At 41.2% G+C, this 26,421-nt stretch overlaps 1 protein-coding gene across 1 annotated transcript in view; it reads right to left on the bottom strand.

Moving 5' to 3' along the window:
* The window catches only part of RAB18 (RAB18, member RAS oncogene family), a 47,331-nt gene that overhangs the window by 3,511 nt on the left and 17,399 nt on the right, over positions 1 to 26,421 (bottom strand). Inside the window, exons 2-6 of the mRNA XM_073629832.1 lie at positions 23,087 to 23,142; positions 20,392 to 20,453; positions 11,527 to 11,599; positions 8,550 to 8,668; positions 5,867 to 5,933 (exon numbers count right to left, since the gene is read on the bottom strand). Of these exons, the coding sequence (XP_073485933.1) occupies positions 5,867 to 5,933; positions 8,550 to 8,668; positions 11,527 to 11,599; positions 20,392 to 20,453; positions 23,087 to 23,142 (377 nt within the window). The remainder of the gene's footprint in view (positions 1 to 5,866; positions 5,934 to 8,549; positions 8,669 to 11,526; positions 11,600 to 20,391; positions 20,454 to 23,086; positions 23,143 to 26,421) is intronic.

Below are 26,421 nucleotides of genomic sequence, written 5' to 3'. Positions count from 1 at the left end.
AATCAAAAGAAAACACATTAGATATCGTTAAAATTTACAGCTACAGTTTCTGGGGGTCAGCATTGTGATTCTTGGCATAGGGCGGAACACATTTGGCATCAAACATGAAACCATGAAAAATGGGTGCTGGACCTGGAGGTTAAGAGCCTGACCTAAAGAATTCGGAATAGGTATGAGAAAGGTGTTTTGCTTTGGCTGGCGTAAGAGTCTTGTTTCTGGTAACTCAGTCATACGATGAATGATGGGGTTTAACAATAAAGTAAGCTAAGGAATTACAAATAGCAGCCGATACTGTGCCAAATCACAGACTGTATGTAGGCCAAAAAAAAAGAAGAGTACAAACAAAGCGGAAAATTATAGGAGATGTTTAACAGCCCACCAAATGAACCTGAGGGAAGACAGACCAAGACAAACCACTGCATTATTTGCATGAAACGAATCCCAGCTACAGACCAAGATTGTGACCACTGCAACAACAAAGGAGTGAATCATACAAGAGATCTAAGAATCAGTCCTAACTCAGTGTGATGTCATGCCCAACTTTGGCCAGCATTGCCCCAGGAAAAAGGATATCAAAACACACAAGACTCAGGAAGTGAGTCTATTCTTGGAAAAAGTGAACTTACATTGTGTCAAAACCATTACACAAATAATGTCTTTAGGGAGCTGTAGGCACCAATACGAGTTATGTGCATGTTTCTCAAAGACAATCAATAACATACTGTCTTCTCCAGATGCGGTCCAACAAGACAGAAAAGATGATCAAATGAGGATGTAGAACATACAAAATTGCTGTGGGTAATTCAATTTTTTTAGTTTTCCATCATAAATTAAAAAAGGTTTTACAGTCTGGAGATCCCATTTGAAAAAGATCACAATAAATTTATTTTTAAGGCCCTTTTCCAGCTAAAGCACACATCTCTCCAGACTGTGACCAATAGGTTTTACCTTTAATGTGCACAGCCATCTGCAGGTAAAATCTGGAATTAAAGCACCAGTTTTGCAGGTTACCTGGACTGAGCCATAAACTTCTATTACATCCTGTGAGTTTGGTGCACTTTCTGAAAGCTCATAAAAACTCCTGAATGCAAGCATTTTGGTGTGTTTTCAGAAAGTGCACCACACCTCGCAAGATGTAATAGAGGTCTATGGCTCCATGCAGCTAAGCCATTGGTGCACTGCACGTGCAGTGCAGGTAAACCGCAGTGCATCAGTGTGAAAGCAGCCATAGGGGGCTCAGGACAGTAAGGAATCGTTAACGTTTGCGGTTTGGGTGTGGTAAAAGCCCATAGTTCATTGTGGCCCGCAACCGGTAACCAAATCACTTAAGTAGCCCTCGCTCTTCAAAAGGTTGAGCAGCCCTAATATATGTAAATAGTACTTAGGTTAGCTAAACTGACCCCTCCCACACCATACTATCCATTAGCAAAACCACCCGTCACAGTGATGGATGGAAAGGGAGGGGGCCTTGACCAGTGACCACAGGAGTTGGTCATAATTAGCTTTAATACATCAGAATGAACATGTAGCCATCCAGAGGTGTAAATGGATGTTTAGGAGATGTAATCAGCCCAAAGGCCCCCGAAATCTGTTGAGCAAAGTAAACAGACGCAAGCATGAAGTATATTGTTGCTCACAGTCGAACTGCAGAAAGGAGGGAATCTCTATCTTACTACACATATGCAAAAATAAATATTATTTACATTGGACAGAAGATCGTCTTATGTTACAGCTGTCATAAAGCTCATTAGTTCAAAGGAAGCATCAGCTTCTAAGCTGCTGAATTTTCAACTAGATCGTGTCATTTTAGTGCAGGTCTTTTAGGGCTGACAAAGGAATTTTAACAAGAACTATAACTTTTGCATTATGTTTTTTGTTTTTTCGATATTGCCATCATAAACAGAATTTTTTTAACTTTCTATAAGATCTGTTAAATGCAAATTCAATTTAAGACCCATGCTCTCTAATTATTGGACAAATATACAGGATGATTTGGATAACAACAAGCAAGCTGTTGGCCAGTTAAAGCCCCTCCAAATCTCATCATGCTTCAGTTTTGTATAAAAGCTTTGATAAGAGCAGATCAACCCAAAGGGGTGAAAGACATATCCCTTAGCAAAATTAGTATTTTGTTTCTCATTCAGTAAGGGACATAGGATTAAGAAATTCTTAGACAAATGGGACGTCCAAAGTTGTTCAACTAAGGGGTGGGCAACAGTAACAGGTACACAACAATACAGTTAAACTGAGGGCAGTCTGCAGCTCAAAGAACTGCCTGAATCTTATGCCTGAAGCTAGCATTAGATGAGGCCTGGACATCCACCTGGTAAAACTTGGTAAATGTTTGAACTGAAGACAAGGTGGAAACCATGCAAATCTGAGAAACTGTTTCTTGGTGCTGAAAAGCCCAAGAAGCACTTACTAACCTAGTAAAGTGCTCCTGGTCATGAAAGGTGGAACCTTGTCCTTAAAACTATAAGCTTATATTAGTGGTGGATCTGGAAGCTGGTCCCCCTTTGTAAAGGCTGTTCAGAATAACAATACAACAGTCAGTCTTTCAAGCGGTGGCTGAGAGGTAAAATGGAACAGGAAAAACTACTGTGAATATAAAAAGTCTACACACCCCTGTTAAAATGTCAGATTTCTGTGATGTAAAAAAAAAATTAGGCTAAGATAAATTATTTCAGAACTTTTTCCACCTTTTTCCACCTATAAACTCAGTTGAACAACAAACTGAACCTTTTAGTTGAGTAAAAAGTAAAGTAAAAATAAATAAATAAAATATGGTTGCATAAGTGTGCACACCCTTAAATTAAAACTTTGTTGAAGCACCTTTTTATTTTATTACAGCACTTTTTGGGTATGAGTATCAGCATGGCACATCTTGACTTGGCAATGTTTGCCCACTCTTTGCAAAAAACACTCCAAATCTGTCAGATTGTGAGGGCATCTCCTGTGCACAGCTCTCTTCAGATCACCCCACAGATTTTCAATCGGATTCAGGTCTGGGCTCTGGCTGGGCCATTCCAAAACTTTATTCTTCTTCTGATGAAGCCATTCCTTTGTTGATTTGGACGTATGCTTTGGGTCGATGTCATGCTGAGAGATGAAGTTCCTCTTCATGTTTAGCTTTCTGGCAGAAGCCTGAAGGTCTTGTGCCAATATTGACTAGTATTTGGATCTGACCATAATTCCCTCTACCTTGACTAAGGCCCCTGTTCCAGCTGAAGAAAAACAGCACCAAAAGCATGATGCTGCCACCACCATGCGTCACTGTGGGTATGGTGTTCTTTTGCCAAACATATCTTTTGGAATTATGGCCAAAAAGTTCAACCTTGGTTCAGAGGCATCAGACCACATTTTCCCACATGCTTTTGGGAGACTTAAGATGTGTTTTTGCAAAATTTAGCCAGGCCTGGATGTTTTTCTTCATAAGAAAGGGCTTCCGTCTTGCCACTCTACCCCATAGCCCAGGCATATGAAGAATAGGGGAGATTGTTGTCACATGTACCACATAGCCAGTACTTGCCAGACCAGATTCCTGCAGCTCCTTTAATGTTGCTGTAGACCTCTTGGCAGCCTCCCTGACCAGTTTTCATCTTATCTTTTCATCAATTTTGGAGGGACGTCCAGTTCTTGGTAACGTCACTGTTGTGCCATATTTTCTCCACTTGATGATGACTGTCTTCATTGTGTTCCATGGTATATCTAATGCCTAGTAAATTCTTTTGTACCCTCCTCCTGACCGATACCTTTTAACAATGAGATCCCTCTGATGCTTTAGAAGCCCTCTGCGGACCATGGCTTTTGCTGTAGGATTTGACTAAGAAAATGTCAGGAAAGACCTACTAAAACAGCTGAACTTTATTTGGGGTTAATCAGAGGCACTTTAAAATGATGGCAGGGGTGTACTGACTCCTATTTAACATGAGTTTGAATGTGATTGCTTAAAGTGGAAGACAGTACAAAATCTAAAATCCCTGCATCTATATACACCAGGGATCTAACACTAACCTCTCTATCCCTGTAAGGAAAAAACGAGTATACATACATACCTTTCTGGAAGCCGATCTGACCCGCTCCAACCAGATCCCAAGCTGAGCTGTCAGCCATGGCTTCTCTGTGTAGGCGGGTGCAGAGGAGACGGAGGACAACGGAAGCCCCATAGTAACTCTATGGGTGGCGTCACTTCCCATTCATTTCATAGCCGTTGTCGTCCATGGTCTCTGCAGAGCTTCCAGCGCTGGAGATCGGGTCAAATCAGCTTCCAAAAAGGTATGTATAATCATCTTTTCTTTACAGGGATAGAGAGGTTAGATCCCTGGTTTCTAGAGATGCAGAAATTTTAGATTTTGCATTGACTTCCACTTTAATTCTGAACACAGCTACAGTGGGGATCGAAAGTTTGGGCACCCCAGGTAAAAATGTGTATTAATGTGCATAACGAAGCCAAGGAAAGATGGAAAAATCTCCAAATGGCATCAAATTACAGATTAGACATTCTTATAATATGTTGCACCACATGCCTAGGTGAGCACCTAGTGCATGATCTAGCAGTGCCCAAACCAACATTACAGGCCAGTCCCGAAGGCTCAACAGAGAAGTCAACCAATCCGGAAAGCAGCTAAGTGGGAAGTCGTAGCAGCTTAGAATTTTGAAAGAAGTGTCTTGAAGAAAAAAAAAAATTAAAGAAAAACTTTGTCTTCTCTCTGTTCTGAAAGTAGTATCTATACACTTACAATCAAAAAGAAAAAATGCTTGCAAGGACTGAGAGGGGTTATATTGGGGCTATTCTTACAGCTTTGTCAGTGTTCTGTAACCTGAAGGCAGCATGTAACCCAATCACCCAAGACTAGGTTTCTGTAATTTACGATAAAGAATATTATTTTCCATGAAAAAAATATGAAAGATGAACATTTCTAAATGCTTTGCATTTAAAAGAAGAGCAGCGAAGCAATAAGTGCACAAGCACATGTGTGCCATTTAGCAGATCAATCACAATACTAAAATTGTTACCAATCATTTACTACACAGACAGTACTTATGGCTCCCTATGGTGTGAGCTACACCAAGTAGAATGTGGAAGTGATTAATCACACACACACACACACACACACACACACACACACTTGCAGTATTGTGAATGATAAAAAGTTTTAACATGCAACCTGTGCATCTGGTACCAAAAGGAGCCATTTGTTCCATCTGTGTGGTGATCAACTGTTACTATAAGGTTTCACTTACACCACTGTGCTTGCAAATGTTACATGCAGTGATGTACTGCGTTGCCATTCATTGTAAATGACAGCTCAAGGTACCTCCAAAATATGCGCCCTGCAATGGAAAAACGCAGCATGGCACAACACATGGTATCTTGTCTATTGAGCTGTGATAGAATGTAACTCGTGTGCCCCTATGAGGCCGGTATTACAATTGTCAAACTTGAGTTTATGTGTTTTTAGGGGACATTTCTAAATGCATATAAATAAATGTAAGGATTTTTCAATAGTGCCATTCACACTGTGCAATTGCCTGTGTTCATTTTAGCTTTGTTTAGAAAAATAGAACTCTGCACGTCTAGGATCTGATTGCACACCTAAACATGCTAAACATGAGCAAACGCATAAAATGCAACTGTGTCAAACATGACTAAATCTGCCTTAGGTCTCATGATCACGGGGTGTTTAGGACAGCAGCCTGTAAAACTCTATGAGAGGCTGAAAGCTGCTATGGTTAGGAGTAGGGGTGCCTGTAAAAGCAAGTAGTCCGAGTTACGGGCATTCACCCCTGGCCGCATACTGCCCTAAACGTTAGAAACCAACAGGCATAACTGACAAGTGTGTTAAGGATTTACACAGTTTCTTACCTATAAACAACATTGAGTGTTTTCGTGCAAACTTGAGGCCTTCGTTTCGGTCTACTTCTCGGTTGTCCTATAAGAAAACAATGAAAAATTATCGAAAAATCAAACAAAACAAAAACCAAAAACACAAACACACACGTTCTGACCAGTTTAACTCCTTGGCGCTAAGCACACACAATAATGTGGCCTCTCAGTGGCTGGGCCTTGGTGCCGAGCGGCCACATATTTGGGTGCAATAGCGGCAATAGAGCAGTGTTGCGAGCGCGCGCCCTGCACGCTCCAGGCACAGTTAACGGTGGCTAACTGAATGCTCCCATTCGCATTTTGCGATCAGCTTTCTAATCATGTGACCGCTGTGACAGCAAATCATGGCAGTCACATGACGATAAGCCCCGCCCCTCCCGGCATTCTAAACCCCTTAAAGGGCCGGCATGCGCCGGCTCTAAGGGGTTAAAACAGTCTTAGTTTTAAAAACGGTCACACACAGAACTAAAACTAAATATTTGTATAATTTTTGGTTATTATTTGGTAATCTTTATTTTAGAATCATCTACCTTCTCTTTAACCACTTCAATACCAGGCACTTTCGGCCATTCCTGCCCAGGACAATTTTCAGCTTTCAGCGCTGTCATGCAACACTGTATCCAAACTAAATTTTTATCATTTTCTTCCCACAAATAGAGCTTTTTTTTGGAATTTGATCACCTCTGGGGTTTTTATTTTTTGCTAAACAAATTAAAAAAGACCAACATTTTTGAAAAAAAAATATATACATATTTTCTTAGTTTTGTCATAAAATTTAATTTTCCCCTTCACCGACGGGCACTCATGAGGCGGCACTGATTTGTTGGCACAGATATGTAGAATTGATGGGCAATGATAGGCGGCAGTGATATGCAGCACTGATGGGCACCAATAGGCGGCACTAATATGCAGCACTGACAGACAGCACTGATAGGCGGCTGTGATGGGCACTGACAGGTGGCACTGATGATGAGGTACTGAGAGATTACTGACAGGTGTTACTGCTGGGCACTGTGGTGAGCACTGGCACACTTTATTGTTGGGACACTGCTGGGCACTGATTTACAGGTTATTTGCACACCTGAGGGGGCTGTGCTGATACAGGGAGAGCCGCTAATCGGCTCTCCCTGTCAGCGCAAACCCAGAAATGCCTGGTTTACGCGATGATCAGCTGTGATTGGTCACAGCTGATCACGTGGTAAGACGCCTCTGTCAGAGGCGTCTTATCACGATCGGAGATGCGGTGTGTCAGAGTGACTGCTGGACGTAATATGACGCCCAAGTCAGGATAACAGAACCACTTCCCGGCTGTCATTCTGCATACGGCGGGCGGGAAGTGGTCAATATGGTCTTACATCTGAAAAATTGTAGACCTTGATGCCAATACAATCTTGTAACATCTCTGTTGGATAATTATACATAAATACAATTATCAGTCTGGCAAGGCTTCCAAGAAATTCAATAATTACAAATATACTGCATGGATCTACGCAAACTTCATGCACAGTTTTAAACTGGAACTCACACAGACTATATTTGCTCCCTACTTCCTGAGTGGGAGGGTCTGTTAGTCACATGATCATTCCAAAAGTGTAAAAATAAATGGAAAAAAAAAAAAAAAAAATACAAAAAAAAGGATAAAAAGTGAGCCCAACACAAATTTTCCGCTTATGCATTTTTTTTCATGTTCTCACTAAGAATTGTCCAGATTACGTTTAACCACTTTAATACTGGGCACTTTCACCTCTTTCCTGCACAGGCCAATTTTCAGCTTTCAGCGCTGTCGTACTTTGCGTGGTCATGCTACACTGTACCCAAATTAAAAAATGTTGCTTTTATTTTAAACCGATAGAGCTTTCTTTTAGTGATATTTAATCACCACTGGGGTTTTTATTTTTTGCTAAACAAATGTAAAAAGACCGAAAGTTTTGAAAAAAATAAATTTTTTTAAAAAAAAGTCTTAGTTTCCATTATAAAATGTAGCAGTAATTTTCCTTCTTCACTGATGTGCGCTAATGAGGCAGCACGGAGAATCGCGGCACTGATAATCAGTGTAAACTATGTGCTGACAGACTTGCCAGTTAATGGCTCTCCTTTCCTCCCACGCTGTGGGAGGAAAGGCCTAATGATAAACGGCAAGTCTGTTTACATGTGATCAGCTGTGATTGGACACAGCTGATAACATGGTAAAGGGCCACTGTGATAGGGTCAAGGGCCAGATCAGCTGTGTCTGAAGAACACAGAGGTCACAGAGCGCACCCTATGTGCACCGCAGGAAGCACGCAGGGGCAGGGTTTTTAGGACGTCCATGGACACCCTTCCAGAACTGAACAGCTGTGCTGTAGCCGTCCTTTTGCTATAGCGCGGTCCGGAAGAGGTTAATAGTACACTCCAATATGCAGTGTTAATTAACCTACCTCTGTGCTGTTCTTTACCGGATATTACAGAAAAAGAATTTGCCCATTCCAAATGGTGACCCCCATTTACTACTATTGCAGTGACTAATTCCATTCATAAAACAGAGACAGGAATTAGAGAGAACTGTCCCCAGTACCTGAAATTGTCAGATAATGGGCCAACACCAACATATTACTACCATTTTCATACATAAAGAAAAAACAAAGCAGCTGAGTATGTCATTAAACAGTTAGCTGTGACTTACTTTGTCTATCTTGTTTCCAACTAACATTTTTACTATGTCATTTCTTGTGCAATATGTCTCCAGCTCATTTAACCAGTTGTCCAGTCTTACGAATGTGTCCCTTCTCGTAACATCATAAACTGAAGAGATAAACAGAAGAAGAACATGGTGACTTTTAGAAGGAAAAATACAAAGGCTGGCACTGACCTTATACATACTGACCACAAATGCCACTCGTGTACCAATAAACTAAATCCAGCAAAAATGTTTTGATAAAACCGGGAAAGTTAGAGTCTCGGTTTTTACTACCACTTATGGCTCTGCTGGGGAAAATTTTCCTTGATTTCTTGTCAGGGCAGAAGGTGATAGGAAATGTCTCCAACAGAAACATGGATAAAAAAAAATTAACACACACTGGCAGAGTGAAGAATGGTTAGAACTTGATAATGTTTTAATTGTTGTCCATGCCTTTCTGTCCCATAGGCAACTCCACACCTTTTTTGGTAACACAAAAGACAGGAAGTAAGGCAAAAGCTCCTAATGGAGGCACCAGAAGGAATAAAAATCGAATAGAAATGATTAAAGTGTCGTTAAACCCACATCATTAAAAATGGTCCGTACATGCTGTATTGCACTCAGTACCTATGAGATTCATTTTCTGTATTCTGCAAAAAACCTGGTTGCCCTGCTGTTCATTGTCTCCCCACCCCGTCTTGTGTCCCTGTTGCAGCCTAAGATTGTGTGGACCAGCTTTTGCCGCATCTACTAAGCTTGCTCCAGTTTCAGTCATCTTCTAAGCAGTTCATTACATCCTTTTTATTATCTGAGCAACCCATGTGACTATAGAGTCACACATGTGGGCATCTACACTCCAGATAAATGACAGCCCACTCTCTCCCTGCCTCCTCCATGTCCACTAAAGAGCTAAACACAATGGGGGTGGGATATTACATGCCGATTGATGGAGGCTTCACCTCCCTGTAATTCTAAGACTATACAAAACAATAGATACAGGCTGGAGGGGGTCATGAAACAGGCTGTGATTGGCAGAACCTCCCCCTAGATACAAAAATAAAGATTTTAGTTCAAATACACATTTGTATGAGGATTTAAAATATTTGGTATTAATTGTGTATTTTTATTTTTTAGTTTTTTTAACATATGACCGACAGAGGACCAGAAGCTTCCCCTGCTGATTTTTCCCTGCAGATGGATGGAGAACGAGCTGGGTAACATGACAGCTGTATATTGATTATGAAAAAGGCTACTTAGAAGTTTATTTTTTAAAACAACACAACTACAGTGCCATCATCCATATACATAGAGAGAAGGGATAATGTAACTTTTTCATGCAACTTTTCCTTATTCTATTCGGGGGGTGGGGGTGAGGACTCTAAATGGGAAAAGCAGCAGTGTCTAATTAAATAGATATGAACAAAAAGAAAATACTGAAACGTGCAAGTGCATCATTTCTTGCAAGCCGTGTTATCCTACAGCAGGGCTCACCAAACTATGGCCCTCCAGTTGTTCAGGAACTACAATTTCCATCATGCCTAGCCACGTCTGTGAATGTCAGAGTTTTACAATGCCTCATGGGATGTGTAGTTCCGCAACAGCTGGAGGGCCGTAGTTTGAAGATTCCTGTCCTATAGGATCCCAACTTTCCCACTGTGTCCCAAGTATTTCAAACTCAGCAGACAGATCCGTTCATATACCAACGACTACTCTTTTCTCTCCAAGCTTTTCCTATATAGATTTTTCATAAATACCTTTCTTTGTATTCTCTTTGGTGTTAAATCTACTCAGCATTAAAGCACTTTCTAAAATTAATCACTTGCTGTTCTACAATTAACTTAAACACCCCTATAGGAATCGATTTATGACAAAAGGCATGTTCTTCACTAGTGGTATATATAGTATGTGTTGTATCTCCAACAAAACTCAGGATATGCAGGACGCTGTCAATAACGCACAGATACTGCCAATATTAATAAATACACACACACACACACACACACACACACACACACACACACACACACACACACACACTACTTGTCCATCATTTGATGCTCTCAAGGGGAACAGAATATGTCAGAGCTAAAAAGCACCAAAATAAATATAATACTTATTTTAAATCCAGAATATCCAATCCCATTCTTAAACATCTCCTGGCGAGGCAGGCACAAAGTACTAACGACCAGCCTGATGACAGGCTAGTTGTGAGCACCTCTAAAAAGAAAAAACAGACATAAAAAAAAAAAAAGGGGGAGCATAAAAAAGTAAGATTAAAAAAAGGAGAGAAGGGGAACTACTCAAATAGCACTGTATTTCAATCCACATGCTCCAAGTTAAATCTAATTTCATGCATTTAAGGGATTGTACAATATTTATTTTTTTATTTTTAAGTTTCTGCTTTATATTCACTTTAAAGGGGTTGTAAACCCTCATGTTTTTTCACCTTAATGCATCTTGTGCATTAAGGTAAAAAAAAAAAAAAAAAATAAAACACTTGGCAGTCACCGGCCCCCCAGTTTTACTTACCTGAGCCCCTTCATCTCCTCGGCGGAGATGTGCTGTCCCCCTCTCCACAGGGTCCCGGCTTTTGAATGGATAGATTGATAGCAGCACAGCCATTGGCTCCCGTTGCTGTCAATCAAATACAATGACATGGGTGCTGAGGGGTGGGGCCGAGTCTGGCATCCATTTCTGTGGACGCAAATGCTGAACTTGGAAGCGCGCCCACAAGGTAACGCCCTCGGGAGAGCGATTCTCCTAGGGGGTCATCTGATGCAGAGAGGAGCCGCCGAGGGACGCCAGAAGAGGATGTTCGGGGGCAACACTGTGCAAAACGAGCTGAACAGTGGAGGTACGTATGACAAGTTTGCTATTTTAAAAAAAACGATCCTTTACAATCAATTTAAGGCAGAATTCTTAATGTGCCATCATAAAACAAAAACAAAAAAAAAAAAAAAAACAAAACACACACATTCTTTACCTAATATAACACCTTGTGCACCCCTGTAATAGCTAGGAGTTAGGGTTCGGAAACGTTCTTGTCCAGCAGTATCCTATAAAACAAAATAAAAAAGGTCAATTATATATCTTCAAAAAACATTTTAACAAGTGAGCTGTGTTTATATATTGTACCATACTACCATCTAGTGGACAAGCAGCATCACTATTTATTACATCGAACATGACAGTACAACCAATGAAAAGTCAAAGTAAGATGAGCAATAAGGAGCTATAAAATCCACCAACAAAAATACAGTAAAGTAGAAAACTGCCTTCTTGAAAACAAAAAGTGGGAAACATTTGTCAAGCAAATTAGCAACACAATTTGGGGGGTCTTCACTAAAACCAGTGCACACAGAATCTGGTGCAGCTATGCACCAATCAGCTTCTAACTGCAGCTTGTTCAATTATGCTTTGCTAGCAAAACCTGGAAGCTGCCTGGTTACTATGAACAGCTGCATCAGATTCTGTGCGCACCGGTTTTATTAAATCTCCCCCAATTAGTTGCAGGTCAGGCTGCGTCTCCTTTATCAAGTTTTTCTGGGCAGCCATATGTGACAGTTTGCAAAGTTGCGAGACAGATTTAAACATTAATTATGAAAGATGAGAGAGATTTTCACTCCGAATAGCTATTGGTCAGGGTTATGTCTCATTAGGGCACATTGTGATTTTAGAGCAAAGGAAAATTTACGGTTTGGACTGTAACCTTGCAATAATTCTGTCAACATGATTGATAAATGTGTTTTTTTTTTACTCTAAAATCATTCCTTTTACTAAAAGTGCACTGAAATTTCAGAGAAATTACAACCATTTCACAGCAATATTCATAACGGTCAGAACCCCTATAGATCTTCCATATCTTTTTCATACAAAACCCTGTGTCCTTTAGTTACCCACAGATTTCAATCTCCCCATCAGCCACTAGATTGGGGCTGTTCCTGCTACATCTTTGTGTGCACCCTGACCACAATTTTCTCATGCTTGATGTTAGGGCCATTAGAAGACAAGGACATAACTTGTAGACATTTTGGCAGAAGGGCAAACCTCTGAGCAATACCCATCTCCCAAGATAAAAACAAAAAGCATGCAGGAAATAAAATGAACTCCTTTGTCTGAATGAAGACTTTTCATGCATTGCACTAAAGAGACACAAGGGCAAAATGTGGTAACTCACGTCCATGTCCTACACCTGTGTAACGTTTCTCTACAGAAATACTTTATTGCACATTCAAGGTTCACAAAATGTCTTGTCTATACTTTAAAACCTTGTTAAAGTGAAGAATTAGGATTTCTATACCCCTAAAGTGTTAAATGATTAGACATTTTGAAAATGTATCTTACCACACTGTACAGAATGTACTACTGTACAGTGAGATTAGCAAGGGAAGTTTAAGGTTTCTAAAAGGATTTGAAGGCCAAGTCAAGCAAAGCGCTTTCCCTGAAGTTTATGTTGTACAGAAAACACTATCCAATTGTAAGTTAGTCTGCCCTGGGGGGAGGGATGCACGAGGTGTGCATATCAGATAAACATAGCAAACAAACCTGTAGTACAAGTACAACTAGAGCAACTTTAATAGTACACAATTAGAGAAACTAATCATTTTTAAAAAAAAACCTTGAGGCTGTTGCCGACTTCTCATTCCCTAAAAGCTAGCTGCCTAGTTATCATGAGTGGCATCCTCCGAACTCTTCCCTAGCCAAACTCGGACTTTGTTTTTACTCCAATGACACAGGGGCTTTTTCATGCTCTCCACATAGCTCATGTAACCTTAGAGGCCTTTGTGTAGGTCTTCTAAATCTGTGCAGTAATCAAGCATGATATGTTCTCCTCTGTTCAGGAGTTTCCTGTATAATGTAGAACAGCCATTGTTCTCTCTCCTTATGCAGGGTGACCGGTCTTGTAACCACCTCTCCATAACATTCTCTAGGTAGCCTGTAGTGGGTGGACCTGCTGAGTCCTACCCACAGCTCTGCTCTCTGAGACTATGTAGCACAGTGATGATGTCACCACTAATATTACAAGGTAATATGTAATTCTGCAAAGGCATTTGGTGTATACAAAGTGAATGTATATTCCTTGTGGCTATTGATGAACATTTACATTAACAACTTGCCGACCACTTAATGTATATGTATGTCATTTGGTAGGGGTGGTTATACCAGGATGATGCCTGCAGTGACAGGCATCATCCCAGTATTGTTTCATTTCAGACGACAATGGGCTTTTATGTAAAAGCAATCCTAGCGACTCATTAGCCGCTAGATTGCTGTTACAGGGAGCAGAAAGGCCCCCACCCCACCCCTGCCACCCTCTGGTGCCTTTCCCGATTCTCCCTTCCCACCAGAGAGCCTGGAACTGAAGCTAGCAGTTCTGCCAGCTTAGAGGTGATCAGAAACCGGATCTTCCCCAATCATCTCTATGGTATTAGAAACTGGAAGCGATGGGTATTCGGTCACTTCCAGTTTCCCCAGCATGTAAACAAGTCATTTTTAACTTGCAAAAAGTATCTTATTGCAAAACCCACTATATTCTTTTCTATGGTTCTGCCTAAAATATATAATGTTTGGGGGTTCTAAGTAACTTTTTTTTTTTTTTTTGGCTAGAAAAAGATTTTTACATGTAAGCAAAAAATGTCAGAACAGGCCTGGTCTTAAGGTGGTTTCTACTGCACATAGCAAATGCTTGGCTGCTGCAGATATCTATCACTACTGAGTAAGTAGAATACCTGCAATCCTGATGCATGCTGTGAAACCAGCCAGAAGAGCCAAAAGTGAGCAGTGGGGAGAGGAGCAGGTATATATCACACCTGGAAACATGCCAGCAATGGCAACCCCCATACTCTTCTCATGACAGGTGTATTTTAAGATGAAGAGGTGCATTTCTTCCTGCCCTTTGGTAAAGAAAGGCAGAATGTCAACCACTGCATTAAGGTAAAAAAACTTTCCAGTATCCACTCCAACCCTTCCCCCCTCAATAGAGTGGGGGCGGGCCCAAGGCATGCTGTGTGTTTCTATGGAGGGAGTGAGCGTACACGTCTGCTACCATAGCAAACGGATTGCAATGGGAGCAGACACAGAAGAGGAACAGCAAAGGAGTGCCGGGGGACCCGAGAAGGAGGAGGATTGGGGCCACTTTGTGCAATTCCATTGCACAGAGCAGATAAGTAGATCACATTTGCTATTTGAATAGAAAAAAAAAATTTGAGCCTTTACAAAATAACTTTAAGATATTGTTACAGCTTTTGTTGATTAGACAAACTGATTGGCCGAAATACGATTTTTCAGAACGAATGACGTTGGTTACCACCCCAAGACAGTCTGGGTGAGAACCCCTACATGTTCCACAGACCTAAATGAGCATGTTCATACAACAGTGGTTAACAGGAAAAATCATTTGGCAGTCGTATGGTGCCTGCACAGTTGGTCAGAGTACATAGGCACCTGAATTTGTGCATTCCCACAGCATTTTGCACGGCTTTGCAAATTCAGAATAAGTGCTTTTCCTCTACCCAATAAGGTCTTTCATACTTCCTGAGCAGAGGCAACTGAACCCGTGCAGTGACTATTATGCAATGTAAAGCGCACACTACCATTTTGTAAACATCATTACCCACATGTACATCAACATATCGTATTTGTTTTTTATTCACAATAAATATATGTAGTAATAAACTAAACAAATGATTCTCTGTAAATTGAGTAAGATAAAAACAGAGAACAAGTGTTAGACACCACCCAGTGTACTTGCTCTTCTTGTCCTCCCTCCACTGACATAAAACATGCAAACTGGGATAATCTGCTTACTTCCACTTTAACATCAGAAATAGATCAAACACTGACCTTTGCCCTAAAGAGGAAGTTCCGCTTTATGCCCTCCACCCACTCCTCTTCTGCTATTGGCACTTTTTGACAGGCACCTGCTCCCACTTCCGGTTGGATCACCCGCGGCGATCCACCAAAAGTTCACCCCCCTCCATATCCTTCTGGGACACAGAAGGCTGCGGGACCATTCACAAAGAGCAGCTCACACTTGCACAGTGGGAAGGGGACTGTGAAGCTGCACAGAATCCAAGTCAGCTTCCCACAGTAAAAATTTTGCCATTGCAGGAACCCAAAGACCGCTGAAGAAGCAGTTTGGATGAGCACAGCGCTTAGCAGCTACAGCATTTTTAGCTATTGACTTAATTTTTTTAATACAGGGCAAAGAATCGCTTTAACTGCACACGGGCCCTGGATCCTTAAAACATACCTCCCAACTTTTTGAGATGGGAATGAGGCACAACTATTTGCCAAAGTATGCAGGCATAGGACACACCCCCTGCCACGCCCCCTTAAAGCAGAATTCTAAAAAAACAAAAACAAGCTTAGTTAACCCACAAGTGCTTTTTTTTTTAACCACGATTATTCCTTTATACGGACTTTTGACATTTACAAATGCAGCAATTTAGAATTTCGATGAAAGGTTTAGCTCTGGGAAACACTTTTTTGAAAGATAAATAGTGCATTTTATATACAACTATATAGATCAGACCAAAATAAGGCACAAATGAGGAGGAAAGAGGGACATTGCTCCAAATCAGGGACAGTCCCTCAAAATCAGGGACAGTCCCTCAAAATCAAGGACAGTTGGGAGCCATGTTAAAACATATTCATGACTCATGAATATGTTAAAACATATTCATGACTCATGAATGCATACAGGAAGAAGATACATTCAGTTTATACGACACCTAGCCAAGACCACCTGTTGATTAGGAAATGTTAAGAGATGGGCCTTAGAAGGAATTCATAGAAATCTAAAGTATATCTTTTCACATACCATTAAACTTACGTTATGTGTACTTTGGCATATATTCCCTTTCCCCTTTTGCACTGAAAATTTATCTAATGCTGTTTGATGTCAAATATTTGCTCAAGGAGAAAAGACAAAACATCAGGTTCATGTTAAACTGATCTGGCCTACAAAAAGGTAACAAGTAGTGTGAAGTTCAGGCACTTTGTGGAACCTGTAAGACCCTTTGTTAGTCTGTAGACCTATCACTGTGTCCTTTGGATCCCATGCTCAGGCTGGACAACAGCTCCTCTACTGGAACCCCTGCATTCCTGTTCATTGTAGAAGTTGGGCCAACAAACATTGTTTCCGATTTGCACAATCAATTTAAAAGGTATTTTACACTTTCAAGTGTTTTTTTTTTGGTTTAACTAGGTATTAGTGTACTTATAATCCCTATACCGTTTGTTTGCCTTACCTTGTAAAGATGAACTCACATGTTGTAACTGCAGTTTGTTGTGTCAAGGTTGATCAATTCCCCTATGTCCATGCAGTAATTCACCTATCTTGTCCTTATTTACCAGCGGGATAAGCAACTTCTTGTCTCAGGTCACATGCATCCCCAGAAATTTCTCTCTGCTGCATCACAAATGTTTTATGAAACAATTACAACTTGTAGCAGAGAGCGGATGACACATCTGTGTCCGCTCAGTTTCTGCGGTGCAGAGACATACAGAGCTCACTCTGCTCTATGGGTGGCTGGGAGTAAAATGGACTCCGTTGTGCGATTACACCTGACTACCCTGCAATCTGATCTGCCTAAATGGAAGAGAACGATCCCTTTCCGTTTTTTTTTTTTTGCGAACTGGATCGGACCTGGAGGTAAGCAGGTGTAACCGGACACAGGTCCATTTACACACACCTGTCAATAGAAATGCATGGACCTTCCAATCAGGTCTGCCTGAACTACTGACAGGCAGACCTCAACAGATCACCCATGTGAAAGAGGCCTTAGACTACAGACAGAGGTCAAGCATTTACCTCTGCAGCGCCATGCCACATGTTTCTACACAGACATTTATAACACAGAAATGTGATGATTTACTCTGCTATAGACTCTGCGTACAGGCCAATAAATGACAGCATGAATTTACACAATCAATGTAAATCTTATGCAGGTGAAAAGCACAAGGAGCAGGTAGGAAGGTTTACAATTCATGTAAAGCTCTACATCCCTTCATAAATAATTTCCTTCGATTATGGAGTAAAGAAAGGGTGCATACTTTCCTAGGCAACATAGAGACAGAATACTTTGCTGTCTCTAAATGGCCATCAATCAGATCAAGCTTTCAATGTGCCAGTGATATTTTGCAAGTTGGAATGCGGTTGAGGCTTTGTGGCAACACACAGTCATTCTTATATAAAAGTGAAGATAACAAATGTGAAGTGTGGTAAAGCAGAATAAAACAGTTAAAAAATATCTTTATTAAATCTGGATTAAATGATCTGTAGTACAAGAGGTCTGCTTTATTTCTAAGATGATCCTTTTTACTGTGATGCACCAAAACAGACCAGAAATTGGACGTGCAAAATTCTTTCATGTACATCAGAGATGCATTGGGCGCGCCAATGCAAATGAATGAAATGCTTCAATGGTTACTGCAACACACTGCACTGGTCTAAACAGGCCCCAATAGTGACAACCTTGGCAGAAATATGAATCTTCTAAAAAGGCATGGTCTAAAAAAGGTACCTATACAAGTATTATTGTTACTATGTGACCTGTAGGGGAGCTGAAGAAATACAATAAATCTAATTGACCATTAAGTGTGGATGTTTATTCACAAATCTTTTATAGAACAGTTGTGTAGCTTAAATGCTATATCAAAACAGAGTTAACAAACAGCAAATAAATCAGCATTTGCACATTTATGTCTCAAGTTTCACAATTCCCAAAACCAGAACAAGTAAGCAGCTAGGAAAGTCACAACTCTAACCAGCATACGGAGTTGGTGCCTAGCATCTTTCTGAAATGGCCAGTACACAGATTTCTCGAAATACAGGTTTCATTTAAAATGGGTCCTATTCTAGAATTCGTCAGCAAATTGAACCTTATTGGGATTGTATGCTCAGAAAGGAGCTTTATTGCTGATCACAGTACAAGCAATGTTTCAGAGCACACGGCCCCTTCATCAGGTGTGCAGTGACAGTAGTGCAACATAGTGCTCCTTAAATACAGGCACAGACCCTCCCATGATGCTTAACCACTCCTGCAAAGATAATAATTAGCTGCATAACTCATCCAGTTAATAAACACCATGAATCCCCCTATCAAATGGGCCAGCAGACACGGTTGGGGTTTCAGGCCTCATACAGGAATACAAAAAATTAGGTGGAAGTTTGCAACTCATAACAGTGTTGGCACCGTTTGCACCTTGAAAATGACAGCAGGAAGTTCATGTGTGTACCATCACCAGATCCAATGCGAACCATCATCAAAACCAGTTGCTTTAATTTGATTAGGCTCCGAGGGGTGGGGCGAATCACTTTGGGGGCATGGCCCGGTTGGAGGCCTTTCTTTCTCATACCATCTGGTTTTGACAATGGCGCACACAGCACATGATAGCCATAAACTTCCCGCTGTCCATGGCACAAACACTATTACAATCTGACAACTTTATATATATATATATATCCTGGGAACCATATCGCCTGGCCCATGCGAAGGGGAGATTTCAGGGTGCTTACTTACTAGCTTAGGCAATTGTTACAGTGCATATAAACCCTCACATATACCCAGTGAACAGCCTCAGATGATACACAGAGAAGAGAAATCTCCCTACTTAATTTTACAGGTATATCTGCTGTCTTCTGCTTGCTGCACTCTTTAGAACAGGGGTCTCAAACTGGTGGCCCTCCAGCTTTTGCAGGACTACAAGTCCCATCATGCCTCTGCCCGAGGGAGTTATGCTTGTAACTGTCAGCCTTGCAATGCCTCATGGGACTTGTAGTTTCACAACAGCTGGAGGGCTGCCAGTTTGAGACCCTTGCTTTAGAGTACACATTGTGTTAAAATTTAGTTTCCTCATTCAGCACTGGGACTGAAGTCTTGCCATACACTGTGTAAGAGCTGATTAGAGGAAAGGCACACCTCCTCCTCCACATAGGCAGAGAAATGAAGAAACTTGCAGAGCTGTACTGAGAGATCAATTAGCAGGGAGCTTATCCCTCCCTGACACAAATTTCCAGCTGCTTTTATCTCCTGTGTCAGAAAACTTGTCAGAAGTTATCATGCTGATAACAGAGGAATGGAGAAGCAAAAAGATAGAGAGATAAGTAAACACTACAAATATATGTGCCCATGTCAGATTTCACGAATGGGGTTTACCACCACTTTAAAGCAGAGGTCTACCCACCCCTGCAAAAATTAAGAGCCAGCAGCTGCTGACTTTAAATAATAGGACACTTACCTGTCCTGGAGTCCAGCTATGTCGGCACCGCAGCTGATGTTTCTATCAGCTGTTGGGTGCTGCCAACGCCATTGCCGGTAAGGGAACCCGGTAGTAAAGCATGCACGAGGCATCGCTGCGCTCTCCCACTGGGCCGGGGAAAGGAGTCCTGGTCTCCCCCCTCCTCCCCAAAAGGTGCCGAATGTGGCACCAGGGGGGGGGGAGAGACAAATGAGCGGAAGTGTGGAACTCTGCTTTAAGTATTACTATGGGAGTAGTCATGTATTTCGTGTAGAGGCTCTTTGATTGGTCTGCATATAATGGACTCTGTGTGGCATCACTACTGTCACAATTTGCCTGATTTAGGGGTCATGTGCGTTGAAATGTTGCTTGTACTGTGAATAATAAAACTTTGAGCATACAATGTTCTGGTGAGATTGGATTTCTTGAAAATGATTTGTGGCAAGCAACGCCATCGGTTTTATATCACTGCAGCACTTGTCAGCGCTGCTATGCTCCCTTTATAACCTACTGATTCTAGAATTGTTCTTGCTGTATCAAAAAAAAAAAAAAAAAAAAAAAAATACTGACACTTCATATAGAGAACCATTTTCTTTGTACTTACCCAAATTGCCAACTTTGCTTTATTACCATCAACTGAAATGGTTTTCACCTTAAAATCAACACCTACAAAATAAAACAGTTATATTATTTGTATTGCAAATAAGTGGTTATTTTTTTTACAATCCCTGCACCTATCACACAACAGATCTATGTGTGACTTATTATGAATAGACAAGTCCTTTCATGGACTTCCATCAGGTGTTATTCATGGATGGAAGCAGAGTTGGATAAGAAGAATAAAGCCCTATTTGTAGAAGTGTTATTATTTATGGAGCAGCTCTCTCTTTGGTTTAATACGCAAAAACAAGGAGACAGGAAGGCGCAAGCACCTAGTGCATTACCGCAAAAAATGTATTTGAGCAAATAAAATGGATAAAAATTGGATGCTTACAAAAGTGCAACTGGTAAAAACACTTGGGGGTTGATTTACTAAAGGCAAATTCAAGGTGCACTACAAGTGCACTTGGAAGTGCAGTCGCTAGATCTGAGGGGGACATACAAGGAAAATAAAAAACAGCATTTTTGCTCGCACGTGATTGGATGATAGAAATCAGCAGATTTCAGATCCTCGGATCTAGAGCAACTGCACTTCATCTACACTATACAGAGCATATGAATTAATCTAATGCTGTGGCTATTGTACTTTGACAGCCAGCCCTGTCAACATTCAAACTACTTGAACAGTGGCTACATCTGATTGGTTTTCAGTTTTCTATGTGTCTATATCAGTGTTTCTCAACTCCAGTCCTCAAGGCTCCCCAACAGGTCATGTTTTCAGGCCTACCATTATTTTGCACAGGCGATTTGATCAGTTTCACTGCCTTAGTAATTACCACAGCCGTTTCATCTGAGGGAAATCCTGAAAACACCTGTTGGGGCGCCTTGAGGACTGGAGTCGAGAAACACTGGTCTAGTGTCTATAGCTCCTCTAGGCAGCAGTATAAAGATTGGGTTCCTTAATTATCTTTAACTACTTGCTGACTGCTGCACGCCGATATACGTCAGCACAATGGCAGCGGTGGGCAAACGGACGTGCCCTTTAATTGGCCGGGCTAGTGTCTGCCGGTGTCCCGCGATCGTGTCACGGAGAGGCAGAACAGGGAGGCATTTCCCTGTTCTGCCTAGTGACATGACAGGGATCTACTGCTCCCTGTCATCAGGAGCAGTGATCCCTGTCATGTCAGTGGTAGCCCATTCCCCCCCCCCCTTAGAATCACTCCCTAGGACACACTTAACCCCTTGATCGCCCCCTACTGTCTAACCCCTTCCCTACCAGTGTCATTTATACAGTAATCAGTGCATTTTATAGCACTGATCGCTGTATAAATGACAATGGTCCCAAAATAGTGTCAAAAGTGTCCGATGTGTCCTCCATAATGTGGCAGTCACGAAAAAAAAAAAAAAAAATTAACAAAATTGCCATAAATCTTTCCCCTATTTTGTAGACGCTATAACTTTTGTGCAAACCAATCAATATACGCTTATTGCGATTTTTTTAACCAAAAATATGTAGAATACATATATCGGCCTAAACTGAGGAAAAAATTAGTTTTTTTATATATTTTTTGGGGATGTTTATTATAGCAAAATGTAAAAAAAAAAAAAAATATTGCTTTTTTTTTCAAAATTGTCTCTCTTTTTTTGTTTATAGCACAAAAAATAAATACCACCAAAAGAAAGCTCTATTTGTGGGAAAAAAAGGATGTCAATTTTGTTTTGGTGTAACGTCACACTGCCTCGCAATTGTCAGTTAAAGCGATGCAGTGCAGAATTGCAAAAAGTGCTCTGGTCAGGAAGGGGGTAAAATCTTCCAGGGCTGAAGCGGTTAAAGTGGAGGGCCACCCTAAAATAAAAAAGTGCATCAATATTATTTGAAAAAAACATTTTTTTTAACTTACCTGAAACCCCTGTTGCTAGGCAGTATTCCTAATCTGCCTCTTCCTATTCCACGGCGCTTCCTCCTCTTCGGCGAGTGGCCCCGTTGCCTTCTGGGACATGTGTATCCCCCAGAAAATAACGGGGCCATTCACAAAGCGCCGCGTGACTCGCACATGCGCAGTAGGAAACTGGCAGTGAAGCCGCAAGGCTCCACTGCCTGTTTCCCTTAGTCAGGATGGCGGCACTGGCAGCCAATCCGATGGACGGATCGGCCTGGACAGGTAAGTGTCCTTATTAAAAGTCAGCAGCTACAGTGTTTGTAGCTGCTGACTTTAAAAAAAAAAAAAAAAAAAAAAAAAACGGCTGGAACACCCCTTTAAGCTGCGTCCCTCAATGGGTGATAAAGAAGAATATGAGCAGGGCCCTCTGATTCCTCCTGTATTGAATTGTTTTGTAACTGTACTGTCTGCCCTCATGTTGTAAAGTGCTGCGTAAACTTTTGGCGCTATATAAATCCTGAATAATAATAAGTTTAGGAAGGAAATCATATTTGCTCATTACATACAGAGTCATTTTCTGTTTTTTAGCATCAGGGTTGGCCAACAGGCCCATGAACATGGACAGCTTGCAGAACGATCCTGTTAATGTGAGTAATTGAATAAAAAGGCGCTGACAAACGTCTGGAGCCAATTGTCTCAGGAAAGGGGTGTGTATGTGTTTAATCATAGAGATCACAGTAGATTTTCTAATTAGTCCAATCTATGTTTCTTGTCTACAGGTACCTTTACAAAAAGTAATACAGCCTGAAAATCACTTACCAATAGTAGCAGCGAGCTCTGGATCAAAAGTGTCGTCTGTGAACCTCAACAAAAGGCTGGAGAAAAAAAAAAATACAGAAAAATACAGAATTTAAAATAAATTGTTTAAAGTGATATTAAAAGATAAACCAAAATAAAAATGACCTGCTCTGGGTAATGGTTTTGCAAAGAGCAACGCCAATCGCCCTCTTCTCGGTTCTCCCACCAGCGCTCCATGCTCCTCCCCCCTGCTGAGTGTACAAACAGTCCCTGTTTGTTATAGGGACTTTCGTGTGTGCTCGCTACTGAGCCCCGCTCCCTCCTCACTGGCTGTGATTGACAGCAGTGGGAGCCAATCGCTCCCGTTCTTCATCTGTGCCAATGAGGAGGCAGAGAGCTGGGAGAGAAGCTGCTCTCGTGCACATTGCTGGATCGAGATCAGACTTGGGCAAGTATTTGGGGGGGGGGGGGGGGTACCTGATCTTGCTCATTATCTGGACTTTTTACCTGGTGTCAACAATCAGCAGCCTTATCTATCCTGTGTAGCAATGTCACCATGGTGTGGCATGGCTGCACAGGTTTCTGAGAAGAAAAGAAAAAAAAAAAAAGCTGTATCTTGGCACAGAGTGCTCTGTTCCATTCCATGTAATAGCAGCTCCTCATATCACAAGCATGCTGTCAGATATGTAGTTAGTATCGCAGTCCCCACACTGGCAGTCAGTCTGCACAGCGACCAGCAGAGGAACTCTCCACTGACAGCAGGAACCACACAGGTCTCTCATACTGGGAGGTACAGACTTGCTTTATCTGAATCAGTAGACAGATGGGGTGTTCAGAATGATCCCTCATTCTACAGAGACTTGAGATTTCAGTGTCAGTGAGAAATTTTGAATCACAAATGTTTCAATAATTTCAATGTGCAGCATAAACATATGTGGTTTATACCCATGAAAACTATCACACTGCTTTGCACAACTAGGAGCAGAGGTTGTGAATGAGAAGCAGCAATGTCATGTGACCGGCTGAAGCTTAGTCCCACCCACGACCCAGCCCGTGCAGAGCGGAGGAGAAGAGCAATATCGATGAGTGACATGCACAAATTGCAATAAAAAGAGTATTTTTGCAAATTTAGCTGTGTTTTAATCAGTGGATTATATGTGTTTTATGTGCACAGCCTAATGGCCCCGACACACGATCCGAAAATCGTACGATAATCGGATCGTTAGTACAGAGCTTTCGAGAGCCAATCGCAACAGTTCATTCGATATTACCTGATTGGACAAGCATGAAAATTTTTCTTGTTTGATACCAGATCGTACAATTTTCGTTTAATCAGTACAGCTGTCGTCCGAAAATACAATACAAATACATTACAACACATGACATCACTTCGAATTTTTTATTCTGTTGTACGAGAATTTTCAAAACTTTAGTAACCTCTCCATTTTCAAATATGCGACATGCAAAAAAAACAAAAAACAAAACAAAACAAAAAAAAAAACGATCGATCGGTCGTCCAATTTTCGGAACGTGTGTATGGGCCAGAAGTCTAGACATCCATACTCAGGCTTTTCACTGTGCACTGAAGCCTCATCACGATTGTGTAAACTCATCCTTGGGTTTCATTTTGAGTGGAGTCAAAAAAAAAAAAAAAAAAAAAAAAAACATTGCCTTTAAAGTGATACGAAAGTCTCTTTTTTTCCATAAAAATAATAAACACGTTATACTTACCTGCTCTGTGAAATGTTTTTGCACAAAGCAGATTGAATCCTCCTCTTCTCGGGTCCCTCTTCGATGCTCTTGGCCCCTCCCTCCTGTTGAGCGCCCCCACAGCAAGCAGCTTGCTATGGGGGCACCTGAGCCAAGCCGAGCTGCAGCTCCGTGTGTCCATTCAGATACTGAGCCACGGTTCAGCCCCACCCCCTCTCCCCTGATTGACAGAAGCATGAGCCAATGGCTCTGATGCAGCCTCTCAGCCAATCAGGACAGAGAGTCCCGGACAAGCGAGGCACTCATGCACATCGCTGGATAGATATGGGGCTCAGGTAAGTATTAGGGGGCTGCTACACACAGAAGGTTTTTCATCTTAATGCAAAGAATGCATTTAGATAAAACGTTTTGCCTTTACAACCACTTTAAACCCAAGTCCCAGGCAGAAGAAAAGAAAAAGTCTGTCTTGTGCAGCTATTTCATGATTATTAATAATAAACACGGCTTTTATTGTTGGATTGTTAAAAAAGAAGCAATCTGCATTGTTCAAGCTTGATTTGTTTAAGTGCTTTAACATGACGACGACAATAAAAGCAACTATTAATAGGTGCTCCGTATTACTGGAATAGTAGCATAAGTGAGATCCTTGTTTATATGCTGCCTGTCACTCAAATTAATGAGCGACTTCTTTTTGTCTGTAGCAATGCAAACAGAAAAGTGTAACCAGTGAGCCACAATGCTAGACAAGGTTCCACGGATAAATTGTTGAATTATTACTCCAGACAAAACACTTTGTGAGTGGTATAGAGTTAAAACCACTATGATTTTTTTTACTTATGCGTCCTGGCTGGGGAGATTTCTCACTTTGTCATCAGACCAGAAAAAAAAAAAAAAAAATCTAGAAATATAAATTTACATAATGCAATCTTGAGCAACACCAAGATGTTCCAGAGTGCGATGATCACATCAGTAAACACTGATCTGTAAAGCAGAGAGGTTACGTATGTCATTCCTCTGGCACAAGCAACATCAATACCAAGAACTGTCCTACCACACCCAGCCAGAATCCAATAGAGAGGTGCTTCACAATGAGCAACACAAACAATCATAATATGCAACTCCCTAAATATCAACTCTCAATACTTACTTAAAAAAGTGTCACTAAACCCACAACAGTAAAATCAGTGTATATATATGCAGTAAAGAATGTGTTATTCTCACTGTGGAACCTAATGCCCTGTACAAACGGCCGGCTTTCCCGTCGGAATAAACTCGGAAGGTTTTTCCGATGGAATTCCGCTCAAGCTGTCTTGCATACACACGGTCACACCAAATTCCGACCGTCCAGAACGCGGTGACGTACAACACATAGGACGGGACTAGAAAACGGAAGTTCAATAGCCAGTAGCCAATAGCTTCCGTCTCGTACTTGCTTCAGGGCATGCGTCTTTTTTTGTTTTTTTTTTTAATACATGTTTTTATTAAAGATTGGTTCAAAAGACATTGTGTCAGTTACATTAAATGTGGAAACTGAAGACTCATAACACAGTCCAAAGTCCATATAAATAATATGGTAACATGTCAGTTCTTGACATTATTACACCATATAGAAATATAATAGTAATATAAAAAGTCACTAAATAAGT

Source organism: Aquarana catesbeiana, linkage group LG05 (genome assembly GCF_042186555.1).
Source record: "Aquarana catesbeiana isolate 2022-GZ linkage group LG05, ASM4218655v1, whole genome shotgun sequence".
Taxonomy (NCBI): domain Eukaryota; kingdom Metazoa; phylum Chordata; class Amphibia; order Anura; family Ranidae; genus Aquarana; species Aquarana catesbeiana.
This window is presented reverse-complemented; position numbering and strand designations above follow the sequence as displayed.